The following is a 25,127-nucleotide window of genomic DNA, read 5'->3' on the forward strand; positions in this document are numbered from 1 at the left end:
CTGGGTTTCTGATATTAAAAAATGAGGGTTTCTCAGGTGTAACGTGTTTGGGAGGGGATCGGGGCAGGAGCAGCATCCTGCCCTGGCATGTATGGTGGGGCTGGAGCTGGAGCAGTGCCACAGCTCGTCCCCATGCGCCACCGTCGCCGTTTGCTTTCGTCCCATCACATGATGGCTTCCTTGAGGAACAGCCCGCGCTGGAGCTGCCCAAGGTGGCCGGGTGCGATAAGAGATCCAGGGCCACCATCTGCCTTGGCCACGGCGGGTGGAGGCCGTGGTGGGTTTTGGTTCCTCCAGCACGTGGCTTTCCTGGTCCCACCTCCCTGCACATGGGGAGGAGGACGCGCTGGTTGCCCCCAGGGAAGGGTGGGCACCTCTCCTCCAGCACAGCCACCCCGCGAGGTGTCCCCTGGGGAGCACAGCCAGCTGGGGTACTGGTGGGCCATGCTCTAACTGAGGATCTCTGGCGATTTACAGCTCCCCCACCACAGCCTGGTGCTGCCAGAGATGGCTTTTGCTCCAGAAAGGTCCAACTGAGCCTTCCTAAGAGCATCTGATGGGCTTGGGCCAGGCTGGTGGGATCAGGCAGATCTGGTGCTGTGCCAGTGCTTGAATGAAGCAGGCAGAGTGAAGTTAGCAACTGAATTATTTCATTTATTTTTTAATGGGGATTAAGTTTTTCTGCAGGAGAGCGGGTCTCTAGGGAACAGAGGTTTCAGGCTCCTGCCTTCTTGTTTGGTTTTTTTTTTCTCTTACTCCCGGATTCCTCTACGCTGCTGCATGCCACAGCCAGTCCGGTCAGGAGCTGGTGGCAGCAGCTGGAATATGAAGCACCACTTCAGAGCATGGCATGGCCATGAGTAAAGGCCTGGCTGAGCCCACGGGCGTGATCCCTGGGAGCGTTCACGCTCCGGGAGAGCAACCATGGAAGGACCAGGGCCACCTCCAGATCCCGGGCGGGCGCAGGGTGCCGTGGGGAGGGAGCTCTGGGTGCCCTGCTCCCCAGCCCTGGCTGCCTCGGGGGCTCGGGATCCCCCATCTTTGGTCGAAGGGTGCTGGGGCTGGCTGGCGGAGCGAGCTGCCACCCCTTTGCCCGCCTCCTGCACGGCGCTAATCAGGTTTCACACTGCTTAGTTTGGGACATCTAATGAGATTAGGGCTCAAGGTTGCCTGCTTGCCCTCCATTTACAGGGGAAAAGGAGAGAATCAGCTTCTTCCTTCTCTTCCCTTTCCATTTCTAAGGGTTTTGCATGTCTTCTGTCCCAAGCAGGCTGTGGGGTTGCAGGTCCCCCAGCTGTCCTCATGTTTGCAACATGGTGAGGCCAGTCAAACCCTGGGCTGCTTTGTGGGGCACAGCTGGGGGGTAGAAGGCAGCCAAAGCGGGGGACGCAGTTTCCTAGCAGCAGCTTGGGCTGCAAGTTCCTCGTGCCTTTTCTCTTGCTGTTTTGCATCACTATTTGCAGGGAGCGGGGCGAGGGGGTCCGGAGCCAGGGGCTGTCAGTGGGGCCATGCCCGGGCAGCCCGGTTGGGGGGGACCCCGGCCCTGACCACCCCCACATGCGTTGTGAGCTGCTGCGTGGAGCTTGTACAAACACAGCGCCCAAGCGCGCCCCAAACAAAGCGCAGCCAGTTCCCACTAGCCTAACGTTTTCCTATTTCTCCCGCTGCCAAGCAGCCTTTGGTTGGCGTTGGAATAACAAGCCTCTTTGCGGAGACACCGGGCCTTTTGTTAGCCAGTAGAAAAGGAGTTTTGATGCTGGCGATCCCCCCGCCCCCTGGCTTTCCTGCTCCCTAAGCTGCTGCTGTGGGAAGTGCAAAGCTTGGCCTTGAGCGGCTGACGATGATGCCACCATCACGGCTCTGACCTGGATCCCTGCAGTCCCACCTCGGGGCTCGGCCGTGCCGGGGCGCAGCTCCGCATCCCAGCCGGCTGCCCTGCCGTGGGGGTCTGGCTCCTCTGAGAGAGCCTGGGGCTTGGGACTTCATTTGGGGGATTTTTCCAGGACTTGGGGTCTTTACCAGTGCTCAGCCCCTGTGCAGGCAGTGGGAGTGGGTGCAGGATGAGGCCAGGACTGGGGCTGTTCTCCAGCACAGGGCTCTGCTGCTCACCTTTGGGGCTTCCATCAAATCTTGTGGTGGGTTTTTTTTGGTTTTGGTGTTTATTTTGTTTTGGTTTTGCATGACTTTCTCTCTGCTGAGGTGCCGGCGGGGTGTGCTGGGAATTACGGAGCGGGAGTTTACCCAGCCGTGGAGAGAGTGGCTCTGTGGAGGTGTGCGGCGTTGTCCCTGTGGCCGGAGGGGCAGGGAGGGACCTGGAGATGGCATCACCTTCCTCCTCCTCCCCCGGCCTGGGAAAGGTGCCACCTTGCCATGTCAGCACAGGCCCCTGGGAGAGCGTGCAGACGTGTATGTCCTCTTGCACGTGGGCGCGCGAGCAAGCCTTCCTCCACGCCCAGAGCTGGGATGATGTTGCTCCCTCCCAAAAAACAGGAGTGTTTTCTGCCAGGAGACCTTTGCTGCCCCTCCCTGTGTGCATGCCCATCCTCCTCACCTCCGGCGCCGGCTTCACCTCCTCCCTCTCGCCCAGCAGCTCCATAGGCATCAAGAGCTGCCTTCACCACATGCGTCTGCCTCGCGACATGCGGCTTTTGTCTGTGGCCTGGTACCCAGCCACTGCCTGTCCCCGTCCCCTGCTTTCTCCTGCCCGTTCCTCGCAGGGTGACACCACCGAGTCGATGCCGGCTCAGTGGGGTTCGGCACTTTCCCGGAGCCCGGGGTGCGTGGCCGTGAGTTTCATGGCATCATTGAATGAGCAAGCGCAGTGCGGCTCCCTGCCAGCGTCCTCGGAGGGGTGACAAACCAGGGGAGGCTTCTGAGAAGGGAAGCGGTGAAATAATGCCTGAATCGCTGTGTCAGCAAGAACCCAACGGCCTCGGCAGTCATCTGGGGAGGCTGCCGGGCAGGCGGGCGGATTGATGGAGGTTTTTAACACTGGGAAAGAAGCAGTGAGATCACCCTCGCCACCTCTTCAGCATGACGTGTTTGGTTTGCTGCCGAGAGGGAGGGTTAAAAAGCCCGGGCCATGTTGGAGAGGGTCTGGATGAGACGTGTCTAGGATGGCATTGCATGCACGTCGTTCAGCAAAGCCACCGGCTGGGTGTGAGGATCTGCTGGGGTCCATGTTGTGGGAGAGCAGGGTCACTTTGGGGGATGTGTGGAGGGGAGGCAACCTGCCTGCACTGGGAGCAGCAGGGCTGGCAGCGCTGATGGCTACGGACGCCCTAGGAAAGGTGCCCAGTCTGGGGCACCAAAAAGCAAACCCCACCAAGAAAAGGAGGCTGGAGCTCCGTGCCCTGGGGCTGCTCACCTTCCTGCAGAGCTGTGGGGGGCCAGGCAAGCACACCTCCTCACTGGTGCTGCGAAGGGAAATGGTCTCCTTTTGGGTCATTTCAGAGTTTCTGGAGGCCTTGTGCCCTCCTGTTGGCTCCGTCCATCCCATCTGGGGCCGGCCGAGGGGACTGGCCCCAGTCTGGGTGTCACATTCCTGTAGACTCCATAAGTGCTGGTGTGCTGGGGGGTTTGCACTCCTCCTGCCTGGGAGCAGGAGTTAATGCTGAGCCGTGCTGCTGGGCAATGATTAAGCTGCGAGCAGGTGGCAGTCCAGCTTGGCTGTTTGCTTTGCAGAATAAAAACTGGCCGGAATGATGTTTGTGTCCAGCCTTACTGGGAACCATCTCATCTCTGCCCTCTGCCCCCATCTCCCAGCAGCGAGGTGGTCCTTGGGGACCTGTCCCGTGTCCCCCCCCAACCCCGAAGCAGCCCTGGCTGCAGGGTGGCAGCTCTGCCTTGGGGAGGGAAGTCTTTTTTTTCTTTTAAGATATAATTCTTATTTTGGTGCCCAGACGTCTGCTGGAAAGGGGAACATCTCCGCTCTTATCATCATCGCTTCCTTTCCCTGGTTCCTCGGAGCTCAGATTTTACTGCTGATGGTGGTGGTGGGGGGTCCGAGGTTCCCCCTGTGCAGCCCCCTTCCCTCTCCCCTTGCTTTGCCGCATCCAGCTGACCCTTGGCAGTGCGGGCAGCTCCTCTGCCGAGAGGTTTGCAGTTAAATATTCACTTGTGCCGTCCTCTCGGTACAGATATTGGTCTGGGGCAGGGCTGGTGCAGAATGGCCCCTGAACCCTGGGCTGGATGGGTTGTTACTGGTGAAGCCCAGTTCAATCCCCGCGTTCCCTGTGCAAACATGGGGTGACGATGGGGCACTTGGAGCCTCAGCCCTTGCACGTACACTTCTCCCAGGCCAAAACCCCTATTTGCACAAAAAAACAGTGTTCGGAAGGTTGGTTTTTCCAGGGCCACGAGGAGCGTTGCTGCCTGGGAGGTTTGGTAGTCCCAATTTTTTCAGACCTTTTTCAGCCCTGGAATTTGGTGGGGATGCCGAGGGGCTAGCATGGGACCCTGTAGACTTGTCGCGTCCCTCCTGGCGGGGCCGTGGCTGCTTCGGGAGGATGAAAGCCAGGAGGAAATGTTTAACATGGGGAATGTGCCTGCTCTGCCAGGAGCCGGAGGCGCGCGGGCAGGGCCGGGCGTCGGGGCCCGCTGGATGGCGAGGGGATCGGCGGCTCTGCCCGCACACGCACGGGCGGGTGATTCACCGGCAGGAGGAGAGGTTTTTTTTTTTGATTCGAAGTGGAGGAGCTTGTCCTGTGGGGATGCGCTGGGCAGTGCCGGGAGCCGCGACCTGCTTCGTCCCACCTTGTTTTTAATAGCCCGGATCACAAGAAACGTCATCTTTGTTCTTGCTTTCCTTTCCCATGGCTCCTGGCGCCGCGGGCAGGGTGGAGCGAGCCCCCGCACCCCGGCAGGGCCCTGTCTGTGCTTGCAGGAGGGGGTGCGCCGGCACGTGCGGATGCACTCGGCAGCCGGGGATGCATCTCGCTGAGCTGTCTGCCTGTCTGCAGCAGCGTTTGTTGTTGTTTGCAAGGAGGGCGTGATGCTGCGGGTTTAGCCAAGCTCTGGGTTTTGCAGGGGGAAAAGCCACGGTCCAGGGTGAAACGACCCTGGCTGGGCACCGGTGTGGGGCATGAGCTCAGTCCCCTGGTTTGGGGGTGCAGTGGCTTTGCTCGAGCGCTGTGCCCACCGTTCAGTCCCTGCAGAGGCCAGAGCCAAGCCAGGCTCCTTGCCCCACTCCGGAGCAGGACCTGGCCCCGGGGCCGTGCCGGGGAGCAGCGGGCGATGCGTGTCTGCGATTTACCTGGGGCATCCCTGATCCGGAAACCCAAAGACTCCTTCCCTTCCTCAGCAATTCATGGCTGCTGCCGTAAATGACCGAGATTTGCCCTCAAAGCACCCAGAAAGGAGGAAAAAACAACAGAAAGGGGAAAAGCATCACAGAGGAAGCACAGCAGGAAACCTGGGCCCTGTACTGCAGTCACGAGTTTGTGCGTGCTCAACACTGCTGCCAGACAAGCCCTTTTCCCTGCCGTGGGAGGCGGGTGTCCCCTGCCTAGTGTGGGGTGACCCCTATTTGGGGCAGAGAAGCCACTCTAAAACACTCCAGGGTCCCCTGCTGTGCTTGTGGCCACTTCCATGCCCAGTGGTGCCCCCTGTGGGAGATGAGCAGGGACTTTGGGCTTGGCTGGGGGGCACTGGTAGGCACCCCTGTCTGCCCTGGGCACAGGGGGGTTCAGGCAGAGCCCTGGAGAGGTGCTTCACCCAGGTACGGTGCTGCCGGATGCCGGCTCTGGCTCTTTCCGCCACCCCCAGCACCATCCGGTGATGCCCGCTTTGGCGTTTCCACAGTGCCATCTGGCTGCCACCTCCCAGGGCCGGGATGCGTCTCCCTGGCTGGAGGCCATGGGTCTTCAGCTGCCTTCTGGGAGGCCATGGTAGTCCGGGGGAGCATCCCTGCGGCATCGCCCGCCCCGATGCCGGGGTGCCTCCCCCCCTGGAGTGGTGCCGGGGAAGCTCGGCTCCCGTGCGCCGCTGCCCGGCAGCTTCCCCAGTCATATAAGGAGATGCCGGAGCCGGCAGCCGTGGCGAGGCCGTGTCGGCTGAGCATTACTCACCAGGGAGGTGCATGGCGGGGGGGTGGATTGGCCCCAGACAAGAAATGCTTTGCTGGAGCCAGGGGTGACTCAGCTACGGGCGAGAGGCACGGCCAGAGCACGGAGGGGGAGCCAGGGCAGCCATGTCCCCAGAGCCGTCCCCACGGGGTGCCCTAAGACCCAGGCAGGGTGCTGGGGGGGAGTAGGGGCAGCGATGGGGGTAACACCATTTTGGGTGATGCACAGGGCTGCAAAATGCTGCCGCAGGGCACCCTGTGAAGTGCAGAGGTGCCCTGCAAGGTGGGGACCCCCCCACTGGGGGGCACAGCCGCTCTGTTCCCCAAATTCCTCTGCAGGCGGGAGATGCGTGTCCTCTCCCCACCCCTTTCCTTTCCGGGCCAAGGCGATGGTCGAAGCTGAAAAAGCCGCCTTGCAAGGAACTAAAATGAGCTGTTTGTGTTTTGGGTGCGTGGGGTGGTTCCCATGGTGGAGAGGGGGGGCGGCCTGAGGCTGCTGCCCTGGGGCAAGCTGGGGGGGGGGGGGGTGTGCTGGCGGCTGCATCTGGGTTTGGGTGGCCCCCAGAGCCCTGGTGGGTCATCCCGAAACCTGCCGTTGGCTCCCGGCGCCCCGGGTGTGCCGCCGGCTGGGCTGCAGCCGTTACCGGCTTCCTGCAGCGGCGAGAGGCGGCCGGGCTGGCTTGTGGCGAGCGTGTGCTGGCAAGGGGAGCGTGGAAAGGGAAGGGGGGGAACGGTGTTACACTGCGTGGGGTGAAGTGGGGGACCACCAGTGTCCTGGTGCAGGGGCGGGATGTATTTACATATATAAATATAGATTATTTATGTATGTGTTTATATATTAAATTTTTTGTATGATTATATATATTTAAAGATTTTCTTTCGCCCGAAGGCCAGTCCGGCTGGAGCAGCTGGCAGTGCTCTGTGTGCATTTTATCTCTGCGTGTGCAGCACCCAGGAAGCACAGGAGCAGCTGAGCCCCCATGGGTGCGCCTGGGGTGAGGGGATAGGGAACACCAGCTCCCGTTTCCCAGAGCCTTTTCCCTCGGCGCATCCGAGCCCCAGCAGCCGCAGCCGTCTGCCTTGCAGGGCACTAAATGCCCCGCTCGGAGCCACACTGCGGGGACATTTATGGTGGCCTCATGCCTGCCGGTGGGTCGTTACTCCTGCAGCGCTTCCCCTGCTTTGACAGAAAGCAGATTGCTTTAGATGAAAACTATACCAGGGTATTTTTTATCTGGGCAGGGCTGAAGCTCTGAAAAATATATTGCAAACGGTGCCGAGGCCTGAGGGAAATTCTCTATATTTTCTATTGCCCGTCTCGTTAGCCTGACCGGCGTTAGGAGGTCGTGGGTGGTGCAGGTCCCCCGTGGAGCGGTGCAACGTTTGGGTCTATCAGGTCTTGCTCAGTTATGGTTTTCTTAGTGGGCCTGGCCAGCTTGTGGCCGTTGGGTTTGGGGAGCGGCTCAGGGGTTATAAATATAATTTAAACCTCTGCTTGCATCTGGGTGACACCCCAGACCTCATGTGGTTTCACCGTCCCGCACTGCGGAGCGGGAGCTGCTGGGTGGCGGCTGGTCCGACGCGGGCTGTGTGCGAGCCCGGGCTCCTCTGTCAGCAAAGCCCGAGCTGGGCTGGTGTTTCGCAGGTCTGCGGCCCCGAGCTGTGGCACGCCGTCCTCACCTTAATGGCCTTCCCCTTCGCTGCCGAGCGCCGGCAGCAGAACAACCCCCTCTTGTAGGAAGGCGAAGGCAAAAAATGAGCATTTAATTCTGTACAACTTTCTAAGAGCAAGTTTCTTCCCTTGGGGTCTGGCGGGGGGACGCGGCACATGATGGGGCTGTGAAAGCACAACAGGCTTTGTAAGGAGCTTCTCCACCTGGTTTGCTCGTGGTTACAACGGCAAACGGGCCGGGGGATGTAACGGCTGTGCCGCGGCAGGGCTTGCCGCTCTCAGTTTCTGTGCTGTTTCTGTACCTCCGCTGCTAGAAACGGTTCTGAAAAGAAACGAAACTCCCAGGGTTACGCCGAGCACGGTGCTCACTGTTAATAAACAGGGTGGGATGCAAAGTCTCACCGTGCACGATGTGATGCTTGTGGCGAGCGGGGCACCTGGCTGCAGGGAGGGCGGGGAGGTGGACGAACCTTTACCTTTTGTGTTAGAGCATCTTTTGTGGGTATTTCCCCATGGGGGGTGCCCTGGCACTTAATACATCTATCTTTGGGCATCCAGGGGGGGCGAGGGAAACACGCTTGGGGTACCTGACTCCCAGAAGCCCAAATTTGGTCACTTTGCTTTTGCTACTCTTGCTGGGCAGAGGGATTCCTGCGAGCAGACTGGCGCTGGGTCCAGCCCGGGGTACCGACCCCCAGCAGGCAGCTGCCTGCTGCTGCTCACATGCTGCCAAAGTGCTGCCTGTATCTCCCAGCCTCTCCCTCCTCTGTCCCAGCTGCCCTTGGTGGGTTGGCATCACGGGGCAGTCTGCGGGCAGGAGACGGCAGGCCAGGCTGATGGCTGTCACCCGCTGCAGGGGGCAAGATCTAGTGCTCCTGAGCCCCCCCCCATAAAGAGTGGGGCGTTGCGGTGATGCTGGCGCGGCAGCTGCTCCTGCCGATCCCCCTTCGCCGCGGCTGCCGGAGCAGCAGCCGACCTTCCAGCGGGGCTGGGAATGGAAATTGAGGAGATGACGTCTCTCCTCCCAAGAGCGGGAGGGGGAGACGACGACGAAGTTTGGCCGCGTGAACACCAAGGAAAGAAGTTTGAGCTGGCCTGAGGCTCGCTTTCTTCCTCCACCCACCCCCCTGCCGAGCTCCCAAACCTTCCTGGCCCCGTCCCGGCGACGCTGGCTGTCCCTGAGCCCTGCCAGCTCCGGGGGCGCAGCCAGCTGGAGGCAGAGGCACAGGCAGGAAGTTTCGGAAGTTTCTGCAGGCAGCGGCTCGGCCCCCCCCATCCCCTCAGCCTCCCAGCGATGCCGGCCTCCGGCAGCGGCAGCTTCGGGAGAAAGAAATTTGGAGTCGGGCTCAGGATAACGGGCTGGGAGTAGGGGACGATGCCTCTTTCGGAGAGCTCCTATCTGCCGCCCGCCGCCTTTGTCCTGAGCCACGTCCTGGGCATCGCCGGCGTCCTGTACTGGAGGAGCCGGAACAGAGAAGGTAGGGACGGCCCCCGCGGGGGGAGAGGGCTAAGATGGCCGGCGTGCCGCTGGCAAGGGTCACAGCTTGTTTTCCCTCCCTGAGAACCATGGCAGCGGTGAGGCAGGGATGGACACGGCCGCTGGGGAGGGGGACACGGCGGCGGGGGTCCTACCGGCACAGCCATCCTGGTCCCCACATGGGGGCCAGAAAGGGAGGGGGGGCAGATGTTTCAGTGCCTAAATTTGGTCTCTCCACCCGTTCCCGGCGCACGTGAGGGGTGGGAGCGGCTGGAATGGGGGTGTCCCGCTGGGGACGGGGCTGCTTTTTGTCTCGGCATGAGCCTGCGACACGTGGCTGGTGGTCTGCCTCTTGGCTCCTGCCCCGGCACAGGTGGGCGTCCCTGCTACCCCTCGCTGTGACAGCACCGTCTCCGTTAGCCACCGACACCCGCAGCGGCGAGACAGGGCCCTGGGAGCTCCTCCCGGCACGGGCTCGCTGAGCAGCTGGGGCTGACCCTGCCTCAGTTTCCCAAAATAGGGCTTGCACATGACCACTGCCCGAGGAGGGCGAGGATTCGTTACAGGGACGTGTGATAGCTCCAGGCCCCGGACAAGGACTCAGTAGCTCCTTCTCCGTCTTGACCTCTTCCTCCTGGGATTTGTTTGTTTTGATTCCTCCCTCTTTTTTTCCAGCAGGGCTTGTTCTCTCCTGTGCCTCCGCACAGGGCCTTTTCCCAGTGTCCGTGACAGATTCTCCCTTTTCTTTCCCTTTTTCCACGAGAAGGAGCGGGACCACAGAGCCTGGGCAGCGCACAGGGACTTGTCCCCAAATATCGCTTGTGGGATACGCTTTTTCCTTCTTCCCTGAAAACTGCTGGGAGAGAGAGATTGAGGCTGAGTTGCACAAATGTGCAGAAGCGTCCCTGTTGCACATTAAGCCCAGCCTTGCTGCAATTCCTCCTGTTGACCCGCTGTCCCCGTCCACTTAAGTAATCTCTGTGTCCGGGCAGTGTCGTGCTCGGCTCCATCTAGGGACCTCCTGGCCTCTTCCCAGTGCAACCGTCTCCTCCCAGCTCCTTACCCCGTGCTGACCCACTGCTTCACCCTGCAGAAATCCATCCCTTTTGGGAAAAATCCTGGTGCAAGTGTTGCAAGCAGCAAATATATTTAATATCTGTTTTCTTTTATCGCTCCTTCCCAGTAAAGGTCAGGTAATACCCACCCCCACGGGCGCAGCATCCTGGAAGACGAGGGTCATCTTGCAGAAGGTTTTGTTGTACAAGTAACGCCCGCGATGCTCGTCCAGCTCGGCCGAGCATCCACCCAGGTCTCCTTTGCATCACCGCTTCTCAGGTGTCTCCCTCATTAAATATCCAGGTGCTGGGTAGTTTGCTGCTGCAGGTATCTCCTGTGCATTCTTCCAGGCTGAATCAGGCACCGTTTCCTCTCCCTGTTTCGAAAGGCTCTGTAAATCCTGCCCAGTTGGCTCTGCTGTCATGATGGATTATGTCAGCCCGCAAGTTGGCAGCCAGCACATTTTAAATACCTCGTGCTCCTCAGCCAGACAGATTTTCTGCATATCCCCATCTTAAAAGTACTGCCTTAAAAAAAAAAAAAAAAAAGGGTACATTCCCATTCTTTGCTTGCCTCGAAGGAGTTCAAAGCGAAAGCGATGGGTTTCAACACTTCCAACATTTGTTTCTAGACATCTATGCACAACAAGACCCTCCTTCACCCCAAGGCTGGCTCTCACTATTTAATGCACAGAGCTGCTTTCACACTGAGCATGGGCTCAGAGATGTCCCCAAGATCTCTGTGAGCTCATCCAGGGCCGTGCCCCATCTGATGTCTGCTGTACTCCTTTGGCTTTAGCAGGAATTAATGAGCAGGAGCAGAAAGCTCAGGAGCCGCTTCCAGGCTTTGTTCCAGCAGGAGAGGCTGAAGGAGCCAGTGGGGGATGCTGAAATGATGGGCTCCCTCTCGAGGATGGCAAAGGGCCGTCCCGGGGGAGCACTGGAGAGCCGGGTCTCAGCCCCGGGCACCAGCGGGATGGTGGGTGCCCGGCCAGGGTTAGGGTTAGGGAGGGTGCCTGGCCAGGCACCCTCCGTCCTGCCGGCACCCAGGGGTGGGATCAGGCTCTAGCTGCAGCAGCCTGAGGCAGGATGAGGTGAATGATGGAGTCTGACAGCAAGCGAGGCCAGCGATGATGGAGGGGAGATCTTGGGGGGAGCGGCAGCTCCCGGCTGGGCGTGTTGGGAGCTGCTGGGGACAGGCAGGCTGCCAGGACGGAGGCTGCCGCAGGCAGATGGGGAGGGGGGAAATGTCTGTGCAGGGTGGTGGGAGGGTCTCCTGCACCTGGCGCCTGTGGCAGCTCTCCCCGTGACCATGGCAAGTGCCTGGGGACCCTGGGGTCCGAGGGATGGTGAGTGGGAGGTTTTCATCCCATGCTCAGCTGATACCCCCAGTTTCAGGGTGCTGGAAACCAGCTGTGGGGCAGGATGGTTTTCCCTATTCCCCCCTGCTAGCTGGGTTCACTTGGGGGACCAGCAGCAGCCAGAAAACCCCAAAGTCCACCTCCCCCTTGGGCGGCCACCTCCACTCCTTGGTCCTTCCTGCTTCTGGCCCCTCCGTGGAGGGATGACACTGCTGTGGGAGAGAGCAGGCAGCGCCCTGGTGCCTTTGGGATGCCCGTTTTGGGGATGCAGTGGTCTGCGCTCTCGTGCAAGGTGGGGAGAGGAAGTGGCGAGGGAATTAAACAGCATATGTGGTCCTGCAGGGGTTTGGGCCTGAGGTGCAGGCAGCTGAGGTGCAGGCAGCTGAACCCTGCTCCTCGCCTGCTCCAGGGAGCAGCTGGGACAGGTCTCGGAGCACTCCGGGGCCGTCCCACACTGGTCCCTGGGGCTGGGCTCTGGCAGGGCAGCGGTGGGGACAGGGACACCATGGCTGTGGCTCAGCTGGGCTCAGGCTGAGTTGTTGCCTGGCTTGTCAGGGTTTTTTGCCTCTGCGCAAGTCTCACCTGTCTTGGGAAAGCAGCAACATGAAAGCACTTTGCAGCTGGAAGCATCCACGCCGCTCTGATAGCATCAGCGGTGCTGGAAGCCAGCTAATGGATGTGTGCACACAGGCATGTTCAGTTCAGGACCGTGGTTTTCACCGGTGCTGGCAGCAGGGTCTCCGTTTGCCGGCGATGTTCCCTGCGACAGTGCCACCCGCTTCCCTCCATGCCCTGCGTGCGAGGGGACCCGAGGCTCCGCGGTCAGCCTTTCCTGCCCTCACCTGCCGCTGGCTTGTCTTCAGAGTGGTGCAGATTTCCTCCAGCCACCATAACCTTCCCGCTCGCCATGTCCTGCCTGCTGCCTGGCCGTCCCCTCTGCTCGCTGGCTGGGGCCAGCGAACCTCTGCTACACGGGGGAGAGGACAAGCGTGGCGGTGGGGGTGCAACAAGTTGCTTATCAGCCTAACTCTGGAAAAGATTACCCAGGGAGAGATAAGCTTGCAATGCCCTAATATTGGTAGTAGGCAGTAACTGCATTATTATTAGCTCAGACGATAGCGCGGGTGTGGGGTGGGGAGGTGTAATCTGCTTAGAGTCCAGGAACCACCCAAAGGTGGTGAGACAGGGAAAAAAAAAGGAAGAAAAAAACCCCATTTATGCAGGAGTTGGGAAGAGGGAGCGTGCCGAGGAGCTGCTGGCCCGTGGGCACCTCCCTGGGGCCGGTGTCGGAGGTGCCTTGCTGCAGACCTTCCATGTGGGACTTAGTGACGTGTCCCTGTCCCCACGTGCTCCCTGCGATGCTCGGGGACATGCTCCCGCCTTCCCCCAGCAGCAGCCTGGATCCTCTCACCTTCCTGGCCGGGGCAGCAGGGCTCTGGCCAGCGGAAGGTCTGCAGAGGGATTATATTTAGAAAAAAAGGAAGAGAGGTGGTGATAAGGAGGCCCCCGTTATCTCCCTGCATGCCGAGCGGGGCTGTGGCTGGTTCCCGGCTCCGGCATTTTGGACCTGGGAAATGATTTGGGAAGAAGCTGGAGGCGGGCAGGAAGGAGCAGGGAGAACAGCCTGGCATTGTCCCTTCTGTCCCCAGTGCAATTAACTGGAAAACAAGACGAGGGAAAACAAGCCAAGAGCCTGCTGGCAAGGCAGTGCCCGGCTCTGCGGGACGAGCCTGCCTCCGTACCCCCAGCCCGCTGGCTCTGCCGGGAGCTGCACCACCTCTTGCTTGCTTGCAGGAGGGAGCAGCTCTCCCCTTCCTCGCTGGGAGCTTTCTGAGCAGCTTTGCTGGCCATCGGGCCTGCGGGACGGTGAGGATTTTGCTGGAGCAAAACCTGAGGTTGGTGAGGAGCTGCCGCGCCAGCGGCACCCTCGGCTGGGAGCACCTGGAGAAGCGCGAGGAGCAGGGGAAGCGCGGGTGAGGCAGCCGTTGACATCGTGGCAGGGTTTGTGGTGATGCCCCGGAGGAGGAACGGCTGGTGCCCGTGCCAGGGGCAGCGGGTGTAGGAAGTGATGCAGTGGGAGGAGCTGCAGCCAAGAAGTCACCCACCCGCACGCGCTGGGGCCAAGGTCGGCGAGTGGGTGGTGCCGCCAGAAGACCCTTCCCCAAGAGCCAGCCGCTGTTTTGCCGGGACCCAGCGTTCCCCATCCCGGGCGATGGAGAGGCGGCATCTCTCCGGGGAGGGGAGGCAGCTGAGAGCCTGCCTGGTGTGCCGGATGTGCTGCATCGGTTAGTACCCACCACCCTCTCCTTCCCAGCCCGCGGGCAGCCCCCACCGTGCTGCTGGTGCTGCGCCGTGGCTGGGGTACGGCTCAAGCTTGATCCACCCTGAATTAACGCCAGGGTTGGGAAGGGACCCGGCACCGTGACTCTGGTGGGGTGAGGTGAAGGAAAGGTCCCTAAAAACACGTGGGGGTGACGCAGCTTCCTATTGCAGGCGGCGGTCGGTGGTGCCAGGCGGCAGCTCTGTGGCTCGGCCGCATCGTCCCGGGAAGCTGTGCCGAGGCGAGAGCCGGGCGGGGTGGGGAGCGAGGGCAGCCGTAGTTCAACCGGCGGATAGTTTTCGGCACCTGGTTACACGCCTGGGCCAGGGGACGGAGCGGGATGCAGGGGAGGTGATGTGCTGGTGGGGTGCCGCGTGTTTTACTGCGGTGCTTTCGGATGGGGGAAGCGTGGGGTGCATTTGGAGGAGGAAGGCTGTTAGGTGGTGCTTTCAAATCTGCGTGGACTGAGATGTGGGGAGGTTTCCCCAAGGACCCCTGGGGCCGTGGCTGCTCGGCCAGTGCAGGGAGCCCCCAGTGACCCCTCCCACACCATGACGGGGGACATGGGGCCATCCAGGCAGGACATGCAGTGTGGCTGGGAGCCCGGGCTGAGAGATTCTGGTTTTCTTCCTTTTTCTTGATTTTTGGCTTAAAACCAGAGCAAGGGGTGCTTCTGCCTGGTGGACAGTGATGTCGGAATCATAGAATGCTTTGGGTTGGAAGGGACCATAAAGATCATCTAGTTCCAGCCCCCCTGCCATGGGCAGGGCCATCTTCCCCTAGACCAGGTAACTCAAAGCCCCATCCAACGTGGCCTTGAACACTTCCAGGGATGGGGCATCCACCACTCCTCTGGGCAACCTGTGCCAGTGCCTCACCACCCTCATAGTGAAGAATTTCTTCCTTATAGCTAATCTAAATCTACGCTCTTTCAGCGTAAAACCATCACCCCTTGTCCTATCACTACATGCCCTTGCAAAAAGTCCCTCTCCAGCTTTCCTGTAGGCCCCTTCAGGTACTGGAAGGCTGCTCTAAGGTGCCCCTGCAGCCTTCTCTTCTCCAGGCTGAACAACCCCAGCTCTCAGCCTGTCCTCATAGAAGAGGTGCTCCAGCCCTTGGATCGTCTTCATGGCCTCCTCTGGACTCGCTCCAGCAGGTCCATGTCCTTCCTATCGTGGGGGCCCCAGGGCTGGACACGGCTCTGCAGGGGGGTCTCACGAGAGCAGAGCAGAGGGGGAGAACCCCCTCCGTCGCCCTGCTGCCCACGCTGCTGGGGATGCAGCCCAGGATACAGCTGGCTTCTGGGCTGCGAGCGCACATTGTCAGCTCGTGTTGAGCTTCTCATCAACCACCGCCCCCAAGTCATGCTCCTCAGAGCTGCTCTCAATCCATTCTCTGCCCAGCCTGTGTTTGTGCTTGGGATTGCCCTGACCCGTGTGCAGGGCCCTGCACTTGGCCTTGTTGAACTTCATGAGGTTTGCATGGACAAACTGCCTCTCAAGCCTGTCATGGTCCCTCCCGATGGCATCCCTCCCCTCCAGTGTGTCGGCCGCACCACACAGCTCGGTGTTGTTGGCAAACTCGCCGAGGGTGCGCTCAGTCCCACTGTCAGTGTCGCCGACAAAGAGGTTGAACAGCGCCGGTCCCAGTCCCGGCCCCTGAGGAACACCCTCCTCACAGGTCTCCACTTGGGCATCGAGCCATTGACTGCAACTCTTTGAGCGTGACCATCCAGCCAATTCCTTATCCACCAAGTGGTCCATCCGTCAAATCCCTGTTTAACCAGTTTAGGGACAAGGATGTTGTGCGGGGCGGTGTCAAAGGCTTTGCACAAGTCTGGGTAGATGACGTCAGTTGCTCTTCCCTTATCCACCAACGCTGTAACCCCGTTGTAAAAGGCCACCAAATATCGAAGGGATGTCTTGGGGTAGCGGCGCTTGCTCTTTCCCACTCTATCCCAGGGACCCCTGAGCTGGACGGGGCAGGGCTTGGGAGCTTGGGGTCGCATGCCGTGGGTCAGTACTGAGGCACTCTCTGTCTTTCAAAATGGTCTTGTTTAAGTCAGGAGATCCTGTTTGGCACAGGGCCTGCTGCCAAGGTTGCCCTGAGCCTTCCTTGCTGCCAGGGTGTGGGGAGGTAGGGGCTGAGTGGGACCCTGCTGCGCCCTGTGGGACTCTCCAGCCGTGTGGCCTCATCTCATGCCCTCTTCTTTTGCCTTGTTTGCCTTTGTTTTTCATGTGATATTACTTTTTGCACTGAGAACAGGCAGGGCAAAGCCTGCCGACAGCTCCCCCATCCCACATTGCTGCTTGGCATCACCACGAATCTCCCGTCCCGTCACTCTGTGGGGCTGGTGGGCGCCCCTGCTGCTCCCTGGGGACTGGGACCCTCTGGGGACCCACGTTGTCACCCTGTCCTGATGGTGTTCAGAGCTCTCAGCATCCGGCCAGGGCGCCCTCGGCTGAGCCGCAGGACAGAAATAAACATTAAATCCTGACAATCCAATGAACCAAAACTACCACGACAGAATAAGCTGCTAATTGCTAGTGCCTGGCAGAGGCCTGTTACGGGACATCTGTGGGGTTTATATAATGTGTTAAAGCCTTTTGGGAGCAGGCAGGGCAGGGTGGCACCCTCCTAAAATAGGGGGGCTTGGGCAAACCCCACCTCCCTCCCTGCACTGCCTCCGGGGGGGACGAGGAGGCACAGGGGTCCCAGGCAGGGGGGACACATGTTGGGGTTCAGTTGCCGCTGCCAGCTGCAGCTATACCCATCCCAATCATCCACGCTGCTTTTATTCGAATAACACTATTCTCCCCCCAAAAAGCAGCGTGTTTTGTTTCAGTTGTGTGGATGCTCCTACCTCCCTGCCCCAGCGGGACGTTGGAGCCGCATGAACGGCCCCGTCCTGCACTAACCCGTGAATAAGCAGCCTCTGTTCCCCTGCGCGGGCGCAGGATCCGTCCGGCAGTCCTGGCACCGGCGGCAATTCCTCTGTCTCTTCCCCTCATTTCAAAGTCATTTGAGTTTCTGCATGAGAAACACTGACCGAGAGCTGCCTTTGTCTTCTTTTGACAGATGAACGGGACAGAGTCCAAAAGAAAACCTTCACTAAATGGGTCAATAAACACTTGATGAAGGTAAGAGTCACATATTTTATTATAAAGCTGGTTAGATGACCATCTGTCTGTCCGTTCTGGCTCAGGACTGGCAGATAAATGCCTTTTTAAATTTTATATTTTTTTGGGGGGGGAATTTCTGCATAGGATTTGGGTGTTCATACACATCTGTACTCAGAGCAGAGACAGTGGAAATGTGCTGGTTCCTTTGGAGGGCACTGTAACATCATCACGCAGCCCTTTTTATTACGTTTGCCTCCTCAGCACCCAGACCTTGCTTTAACACGAGGCTTGTGCATCCTCCCGCTTGGGGCTGGGGTGAGGGGGGGGATCCCAGCATGGGGTGCTCCCCCCTCGTGCCCCCTGCCAGGGCAAAGGGGCGTTTTTGTCTTTCAAGGCATGCTCCTGCGTGGAGAGGAACCCCCAAAGTATGTGAAGGGGGATGCTTGCAGCCGTAGGTAGCTAAGGAGAATTAGCATGGCACCGCAAGGTGCCTCCTGCTTTGCTTGGTTAATGCCAGGTTTTTTTTAATTAATTCTTCATTTGAAAAAAGAAAAAAAAAAGAGAAAAAATTTATTTGGGCGTGAGGTGTCACAGCTGTGTTTTCTTGCCAGCTTTGCAAACCTCTGTGTCAAACTTTTGGCTGCTTTCTAAATCTTACAAAGGAGGGAAAAAAGAAAAATCTTGAGGCTGCTGTGGGAAAACACCTGGGGCTTCCCAGCCAAGTCAAAGTCTGGGCGTCTGGGGGGAAGAGCAGGTACAGAGGGTGCACGTGTCAGCCTGCGCACAGCCGCGCTGCCCCACAGGAGCCTCCTCTGCTCCCAGACGGAAGCTAGATGTCGTGTTTTGGGAGATGCCGTAAGGTAGCGTAAGCAATTAAACCGCCGCTTCGGGCCTGAGCTGCCCTTTCTGCAGAGGTCTGAGCGCAACGTTACGGGACTGCCTGCGGCGCGGGTGGTTTAACAGTTTGATGTCGTGCGTAAAATTGGCAGCAGCTTCTGCCAGGCCATTTGGGAAACGGAAGGCTGCTTTCCTTAGCGATAATTCTGGAATAACCATTTTAAATGCGCGTGGCTTGGAGGGAGGCGTCTGCTTGCGGGTGCCGCCGCCTTCCTCCCGCGCTCTCGCAAACAGTGGCAGAGCGCGGGAGGCGCGCGGTTCTGACGGCTTTTCCTCCCCGGCTCTCCCCAGGTGCGCAAGCACATCAACGACCTCTACGAAGACTTGCGAGATGGCCACAACCTCATCTCCCTCCTGGAGGTGCTGTCGGGAGTGAAGCTGGTAAGTCCCTACGGCTGGGCAGCGACACTGCTGCCCCCACGAGCCCCCCCCTCCGTCCGCCCCCGGCTCCCCTCCGCTCCCAGCCATCAGCTGTTGTTTCTTATGCCATAGTTTTGTTTTCAAATGTCTGTCGCTGATTCTTTTATTATTATTACTATATTATTAATTTATTATTATTTATTATTTTTATTATTTTTATTTTTATTTTATTTATTTTCACTCAAACCCGTGTTCCCCAGGCTGGTCTCTTGGATACGACCAAACTGTGTGATTAAAGCCACTGGCTTCCAGTGCCCTGAGTAGAGCCCTCTTTTTGTGACGGCTTACACGCCTTCCTCTTCCAGATTTGGCTCTATATTTAAAATAACAGATAATAGTGGCTCTGAGTGAAGCTGCCTCTGCGAGAGCATGCCCAGCAGTTTAGCTCAGATTTGGCAGGGGGCATGTTCCTCGCTCCTGCCCCGTGCTCGGCTCCTCACGAGCTGGATTTGTAGCAGTTGGTGGCGTGCAAACCTCTTCCTGCATCTTGAGCATCGTAGAGTCGTCCTTCCTCCTCCTCGTTCTCAGACTGACACGTTCCCTCAGCTCTGGGAAGATCCTGATTCCTGCAACAGGGTAGCACAGCAGGAATTATTTTAGTTTTCCCCTAAATAGGATCTGGGCGAAGATCTAACTCCGTCCGTTACCCTCCTGAGATGCCAAATCAGTTTTTGTGGGGGCTGAAAAATTGGATCAAGCTTTTCGTGATCCAGACAGCTTCCTTCTCTTCACTTTGGCTTTCAAAGCCAGGGGGAGATTTCCGTGCTCGAGCCCGGGGTGTGCCGGAGATCCAGCTGCCTTCCTTTTATTTTCCCTTTTGCCTGGGTGTTGCGTTTTGGTTTCCATTCTGTCTCCCTGTTGTGTTACCCTCCCACCGCCGCTGTCCCTCCCGTCCTCATTAGCAAATAGAGCCGCCAGCTCAGAGGAGCCTTCGCCTGGTGAAAGCGCCGGCCTGGTGCCGTGCAAGCAGTGAAGAGTGTGAGGAGGAAGATGATGATGATGAAGAAGTAGGTTGAGTTGGCCCCAGCCACAGCATATCCCTGGCAGACACTGGAGTGCCATCAGATAGTCCACTGCAGCCCAGCATCGGCTCTGATTTCCCCCTCTTTTCAGTTTTAGCTGAGTCTTTTGATAAAACCCACGCAGCTCGCCCAGGGTGGTCGCCCCGAGCGAGGGTCTGCGGAGGGGAAGCCGACGCCACGGTCCTCGTTACGGGGCTGTGTTCACATTAACTGGATTATCTGCGTGTGCATTGCAGTGTCGGCCTGCAGGCAGGGCGCGCCACCCACCTGATGTGACAGCATGTGTCCCCACCACGGGGCGCGAGGGGACAGGGACAGGGATGGGTCGTGCACGCTGCTTCTGGCCGGGCCCCCTCGGGGGGGCTGCGGTGACGGCTGCTCACCTTGCACTGCATGGACAGGCTCTGGGCACGGGCACCTTCTCGTGGGGCCGGTGCCACCGTGGGGTCTGGGGTGCGACTGACCACCTCGTGCATGTGAGTGGAGGTGGGAGTGAGCACAGCCTGGCCCCAGCTGAGGGTTACCCCGAAGGGGCCGGACCCCAAAACCTTGCTCAGGTGCAAGAGAAGATGTGTTTTCCAGCCCCTTTGCTCTGGGTGACGAGACCCTTGTGCATGGTGTCACCTCCCTCCTGCAGCAGCACAGGAGGGGCTGGGGCTGTAGCACCTTCCCGCTGGGCTCCAGCCCCCTGCAGCCCTGGAGATGTTCTCTTGCAGGGACAGCTCTTCCCTTCAGGCTGGGGAAGGAAGGTGACTCAGAGGACTTGGGGTGTCCTAGCAGTTCAGAGCATCCTGGTGATACCTCATATTGAGTCTGGGATCAGGATCTGGGCATTGAGTCTCTCCTTCCTGCTGATTCAAAGCAGACCCAGCATCCCATACCCTTCCCCTGTCCACAGCTCAGCCGCTGGGTACCTCAAAAAATCCCCCCACCTGCAGCAGCAGTGACAAGCACAGCCCAGGGCATCTCATTTCTCCCCTCCCCAAGGGTTCAGAGATGGTACCTGGAGCCGCAGCCCCTGCCCGCCTGCGGGAGGAGCCGGGCTGGGTCTGCGGGGCTGATGCCGAGGTCGGGGTTTCTCTGCCATCAGTGGGGACCCGCGGCCGGTCCCTGCCTCGGGCTTCGAGTCCTGCTGCGGAGCAGACCTGCTCTGCTTCCACCTGGACAGGTTGGACTCTGCACCCATTTGGGTAAATCTCTCTTTGCTAAGCTTGCCTGGCTGACCCTGGGATGGGTGAGATCCCCTCCTGGGATCTAGAGGCTGAGCCAACCCTGCCTGCTGCTGGCCGTGAAGCAGTGCCAGGCTCCGAGCCTGGATGCAGACCCCTGGGTCTTGTAGCACCCAGAGGAGGTCGAGATCTCAGGGCCTTCCCACCTCTGTGCCCCACCATGGGCTTTTTGCCCTGTTTCAGCAGAATCGTGCAGAGCAATGACTTTATTTGCCTCCAGAGCAGGAAGGTAGAGCAGGGGGTGTGGAGTGCACGGGGCTGGGGGGTCACACCAGCACGCTGAGTGTGGGGGCTCGCTGTGGGCGGCTCCCAGGGGCATGTGGGGGGGCGGGATGTGCATGTTGGGTGCTGCTGTCCCGGCCCAGCCAGCGTGACCTGAAGCTGCTGCCTCTCTCTTGCAGCCGCGTGAGAAGGGACGGATGCGTTTCCACCGGCTGCAGAATGTGCAGATCGCCCTGGATTTCCTGAAGCAGCGACAGGTAAGGACTGATTAAGGCTCATCCAGAAGCAGAGCTGGGGGATTTGCGGTTCTTTGTCCTGGTTGGGGCTTGGGAAGGGTGTTAAGAAGCAGCATCAGCCTGGGGTGGGCCCGTCCCTGAGGTGCTGGTTGAGGATGGCCATAGGGGGACTTTCCCCCGTAGGCATCGTGTGCTCTCAGAACTGCCCACGCAGCACAAAAACTAGTAACAAAATGAAGGGTCAGGCTTCAGTTCTGGGAAGGGGTTTGCAAATGTCACAGATAGTCTTTTCTGCACCCCGAAAGCCTCACCTGGGGGTCCCCCCCAGATCCCGGTGGTGGGGATGGGTGGCTGCGGCATGTCTGTGCCTTCCCGCTGTGCAGGCTCCTTCTCTCGAGCTTTTGGGAGGTGCTGGCCCCGCAGTGCTTGTGCAGCTGGCAGAGACGAGGCAACCTCCACACCCTGGGGGCAGATCCCGCCTGGAGCAGTGGGAGCAGTGGGATGCATCTGGAGACTTGTTGGCTCTGCGGGTGAAACCCCCGCAGCCCTGGGGCTGGGTGTCCTGTTCCTCCTGTTGGGTCAGGTCTCCCCGCTGTGATGCTCCTCAGATACGCCAAGATGATGATAAATTGTACCAGTTCATGCTGAAGCAGAGATTTTTCTCTCTCTGCTGGCCTGAGGGCGCTGAATAAATTTGAGCACGTGCCCTGCTCCAGGGAGGGTGAGCTGCTTCCAGCCCCTCCCCTCCTCTCCTCCTCCCCAGCCCCTTGATAGAGATATTTTGCCGGCGGCTCTTGGGAGCTTGTTTCTCTGTGTAGATGAAACAGCTTTTTCCCTTTGAAGCACGATGGCCTGGTGACAGTGGCCTTGCTGGAACATCTTACCCCAGATGCTCCTGCGAGAGATTGTGGGGTCCCGTTGCGTCCTGGGGAGCGGGGACACCGCTGTGGGGAGCCCACCAGGGGAGAAGAGCCCGAAGCATGCAGCAGCTCCGGGGAAGGTGGCTGCAAGGAGAGCAAGGGCAGCAGCCGGGCAGCACCGCTCTGGTCTGCATCTGCTGGAAGCACCGAGGCCGATGCTCCCGGTGCTGCAGGCATCTCCATGGGTTTCGGGGACTGCGCATGCCTTTGAACCACCCCTAGAGCAAAGCAACCGGGAGGGAGCAGCTCTGGGACTGCGTGGGGTGAGAGTCTGCCAGGACAGGGCTTTCAGTGGGTGCTGGGGAAGGACCCTCAGTGAGGGCAGTGCTGGCGCTTCTGCCTTTGTTAGGGCTGATCGATTAGCAGCCTGGTTTTCAACCCAGGAGGGAGTTAATAAAGCTCGGCCATCCTCTTTTAACCATGCTTTGTGGTCTGTAGCTATTAAATTATGCACTAGTGCTTAGGGCTTTGGGGACGAGGCACTTCTCCATGTGAGCTGAAATAAAGCCGTTAAGTGCTGGGAAAGCACTTCTAGATAGAGAGAGTGCAGGAGACGTGAAAAATCCTTCCTTCCCCCTTCCCAAGCAGGGGAACGGGCTGACCTCGCTGCCTCTTCGGGAGGCGCTGGCGTCTTGCGTGTCGGAGCGCTGGGGGTGGCCCTGGGGACAGCGTGGTCAGGGACGCTTTCCCGCATGCTCTCGGCGGCTGAGGCTGACGGGGGAGCTTTGACCCTGTTGCTTCTCTTTCAGGTGAAACTGGTGAACATTCGCAATGATGACATTACAGACGGCAACCCCAAGCTCACCCTGGGGCTCATATGGACGATCATCCTCCACTTCCAGGTAGGTCATGAGAGCTTCTTGCTGAAGGGCACGGGGAGGACGGTGGGAGTACGCTGTCTCCCCAGGGCGCTGGCATCCGTCTCCGCGTGCGGGCGTTTCGTGGCGATGCCAGCACACATATCGGTCTGGAGGATCAACACACGTTGCAGTGTCATGGAGACCGGTGTTGGAGAGTAGCAACGCCCTTTTCTCATCATTTACATAATGAAATCATTAATGATGGGTTGTGTGCAGTGGCCTCCTGGTTGGCACCAGGGTTGCTGGCGGTAGCTGTTTGCTCAGCTGAGTCTCTGGAGGAGAAGAGCAAATTCAGAAGGGGCCGCGGGGAGGGCACAGGCTGAGCTCATGCCTGCGCGGGGCTGTTATCCCGAGGTGCTCCTGGCCCTTTGGGTGGTCGGCACAGCCATGGGATCTTTCACTGGGATGGAAAATGTCAGCTGTGTGGCAGTGGTTCAGGACAGGGACAGAAGAAGCTCTGGGAGCCAGCTGGGGTGCTGGGGAACACACTTAGGACCGTTTCCAGCAATTGTGTGCTACAGATGCTCTTGCAAAACAGTGTCATGGGTCTTAATGGCCACAAATTATCCGGTTGTAGCTTTGGTGCCCTCAGGGATGACATGTGGCCCCTAATGCCACCACTGCATTGGCGTGTGGGTCTTGCTTAGCGATGCTGCTGCCAGCAGCTCATTAGTGATGTGGCATTAGCTCTGGGGCTGTCACCGCTGCGGGACCGAGCCCCTGGGAGCGGCTGCGTCCCAGCTCCCTGCCGTATTCCTGCTGGCATCTCTCAGACAAGACTAGCACTGGCTTTGAGACCTCAGAAGGAAGCTTTTCATTTTTAGAGGATGAGTGGGCAGCGCCCTGGGGAGCTGCTGCCGTGCGTGGGCCACCCGTGTGCCCTGTGCCAGCGCGGCCAGGCTGGCCCCGTGCGCTGGGCGAGCCCCTCCTGAGCTGTATTTCTCAGGAAGAGGCTTTTGCAGGGAACATGGGGATAAACTGGGTGTAAGGCTGCTGACGAGGCGCTCTGCCAGTGTTTTGGCCCTGGGAGGCATCCGGGGTCGAGCAGGGTCTGGATGCTGATGAGTCACCGTCGTCTCCGGTGGGGCCCTGGCTGGTGGCATCCTGCCCCCGCTGTCCTCAGGGTGGCCCTGCCCTGGTGCATGCTCTGCTGCAGGGGACCAGAGGGGATGGCAGAGCCTGAGCAGGAGCTCCTGGGTCCCCTCCGCACCCACCTGGGAGGGGACGCTGCGACTCAGCCGTGGGGGGACTGGGTGGGTGACGGGGGGCCCCCAGGGGAGCTGGGCTGGTGCTGGCGAGTTGGCGTGTCCTCTCCCCGCCTGCGCTAACGGGATTTTTTCTGGGGTTGTAGCTCCATTGTGAACCTCTTAATCTCCTGTGTCCCAGTGCCGCTGCCTGGGGACAGGCGGCTGGGAGAGCCCTGGGGAGGGGTTCGGTGTGGGCTAGTGCCTCCTGCTCCCTGCTTTCTGTCTCGTCCCTGCTTTTGACATGTGTTACCCTTCTCCAGTCCCTCTGAGCGAGTGAGAGGGGTCAGCATGCTGCGTGCTCCTCAAACCCCTGCCCTCGGCAGCGTTCGGGGCAGGAGCTACAGGAGAGAGGCAGGGCACGGGGCTGGGCTGGGACAGGAGCATCGGTGCTGTTGTAGCCTGTTGGGAGCCTGTGACTGCAGCTCCCTGAAGCGATGCCGGCTCCCCGGGGCACCTTGGGTTGCCCCTCTGTGCTCAGAGCCGGGTGAGCCTGGCAGGAGGGTGGGCACACGAGCCGGTCTCTTGGGGCTCTTGGCATTAAGAATTAAGGAGCAGACCTCCGGAATTGGAGAGAAACACCCCTGCAGGAGCCGTTGGCGTGCATGCTCTGACTCCTCCCTGCTTTTTTTTCCCCCCATTTCTCTCCCACCCCTTCCTTTATGCTACCTTTGCCAACCTTCTCCGGGTTTTGTGCTTTTTACCTCCCCCCAATCCTTTCCCCAGCCTCTCCAGCTCCCCCTCCCCGCTCCGCTGCCTGATTCCTGCTCCCTGTTTGTGTTGGCGAGGGCCGTGCTCCAATTACCTCATATTTGGAGAGAAGGACGCCGCAGCCAATCCCCGCTCCCTCTGCTTTTAGGTCAAGTGATTTCTGAACTGCAGTGAGATGCTTTGAATTTGTCTTCTTGCAGCGCCCAGGCTGTAAGATGGCTGTCTGGAGCGGCGGCGGCAGCGGCAGGGTTGGTGGGAGGGAGCGGCGGCGAGGGGCAGTCCGCGGCACGGCGTA

At 59.5% G+C, this 25,127-nt stretch overlaps 1 protein-coding gene and 1 long non-coding RNA gene across 19 annotated transcripts in view; one reads left to right on the forward strand and one right to left on the reverse strand.

Moving 5' to 3' along the window:
- MACF1 (microtubule actin crosslinking factor 1) overlaps nucleotides 1–25,127 on the forward strand; it is a 141,702-nt gene that overhangs the window by 14,422 nt on the left and 102,153 nt on the right. For 15 of the 17 annotated variants that reach the window (XM_064471461.1, XM_064471455.1, XM_064471459.1 and 12 more), the window contains exons 1-5: nucleotides 13,827–13,914; nucleotides 17,028–17,089; nucleotides 18,260–18,349; nucleotides 21,041–21,118; nucleotides 22,767–22,859. In XM_064471461.1, coding sequence (XP_064327531.1) covers nucleotides 13,842–13,914; nucleotides 17,028–17,089; nucleotides 18,260–18,349; nucleotides 21,041–21,118; nucleotides 22,767–22,859 — 396 coding nt within the window. In that variant the 5' untranslated portion in view covers nucleotides 13,827–13,841. Of the gene's footprint in view, nucleotides 1–9,096; nucleotides 9,215–13,826; nucleotides 13,915–17,027; nucleotides 17,090–18,259; nucleotides 18,350–21,040; nucleotides 21,119–22,766; nucleotides 22,860–25,127 lie in introns of those variants that run through there. The other 2 variants (XM_064471452.1, XM_064471453.1) reach the window with 2 other exon arrangements.
- LOC135316795 (uncharacterized) lies at nucleotides 10,344–12,808 on the reverse strand. 2 transcript variants are annotated; one of them, XR_010376042.1, is made up of 2 exons: nucleotides 12,472–12,808; nucleotides 10,344–10,796 (listed from the first exon to the last, which is right to left on the reverse strand). It is a non-coding gene; the product is annotated as an uncharacterized LOC135316795 (long non-coding RNA). The 2 variants fall into 2 exon arrangements; XR_010376041.1 differs by having other exon boundaries at nucleotides 12,212–12,808.

Source organism: Phalacrocorax carbo, chromosome 22, assembly GCF_963921805.1.
Source record: "Phalacrocorax carbo chromosome 22, bPhaCar2.1, whole genome shotgun sequence".
In the NCBI taxonomy this organism is placed as follows: domain Eukaryota; kingdom Metazoa; phylum Chordata; class Aves; order Suliformes; family Phalacrocoracidae; genus Phalacrocorax; species Phalacrocorax carbo.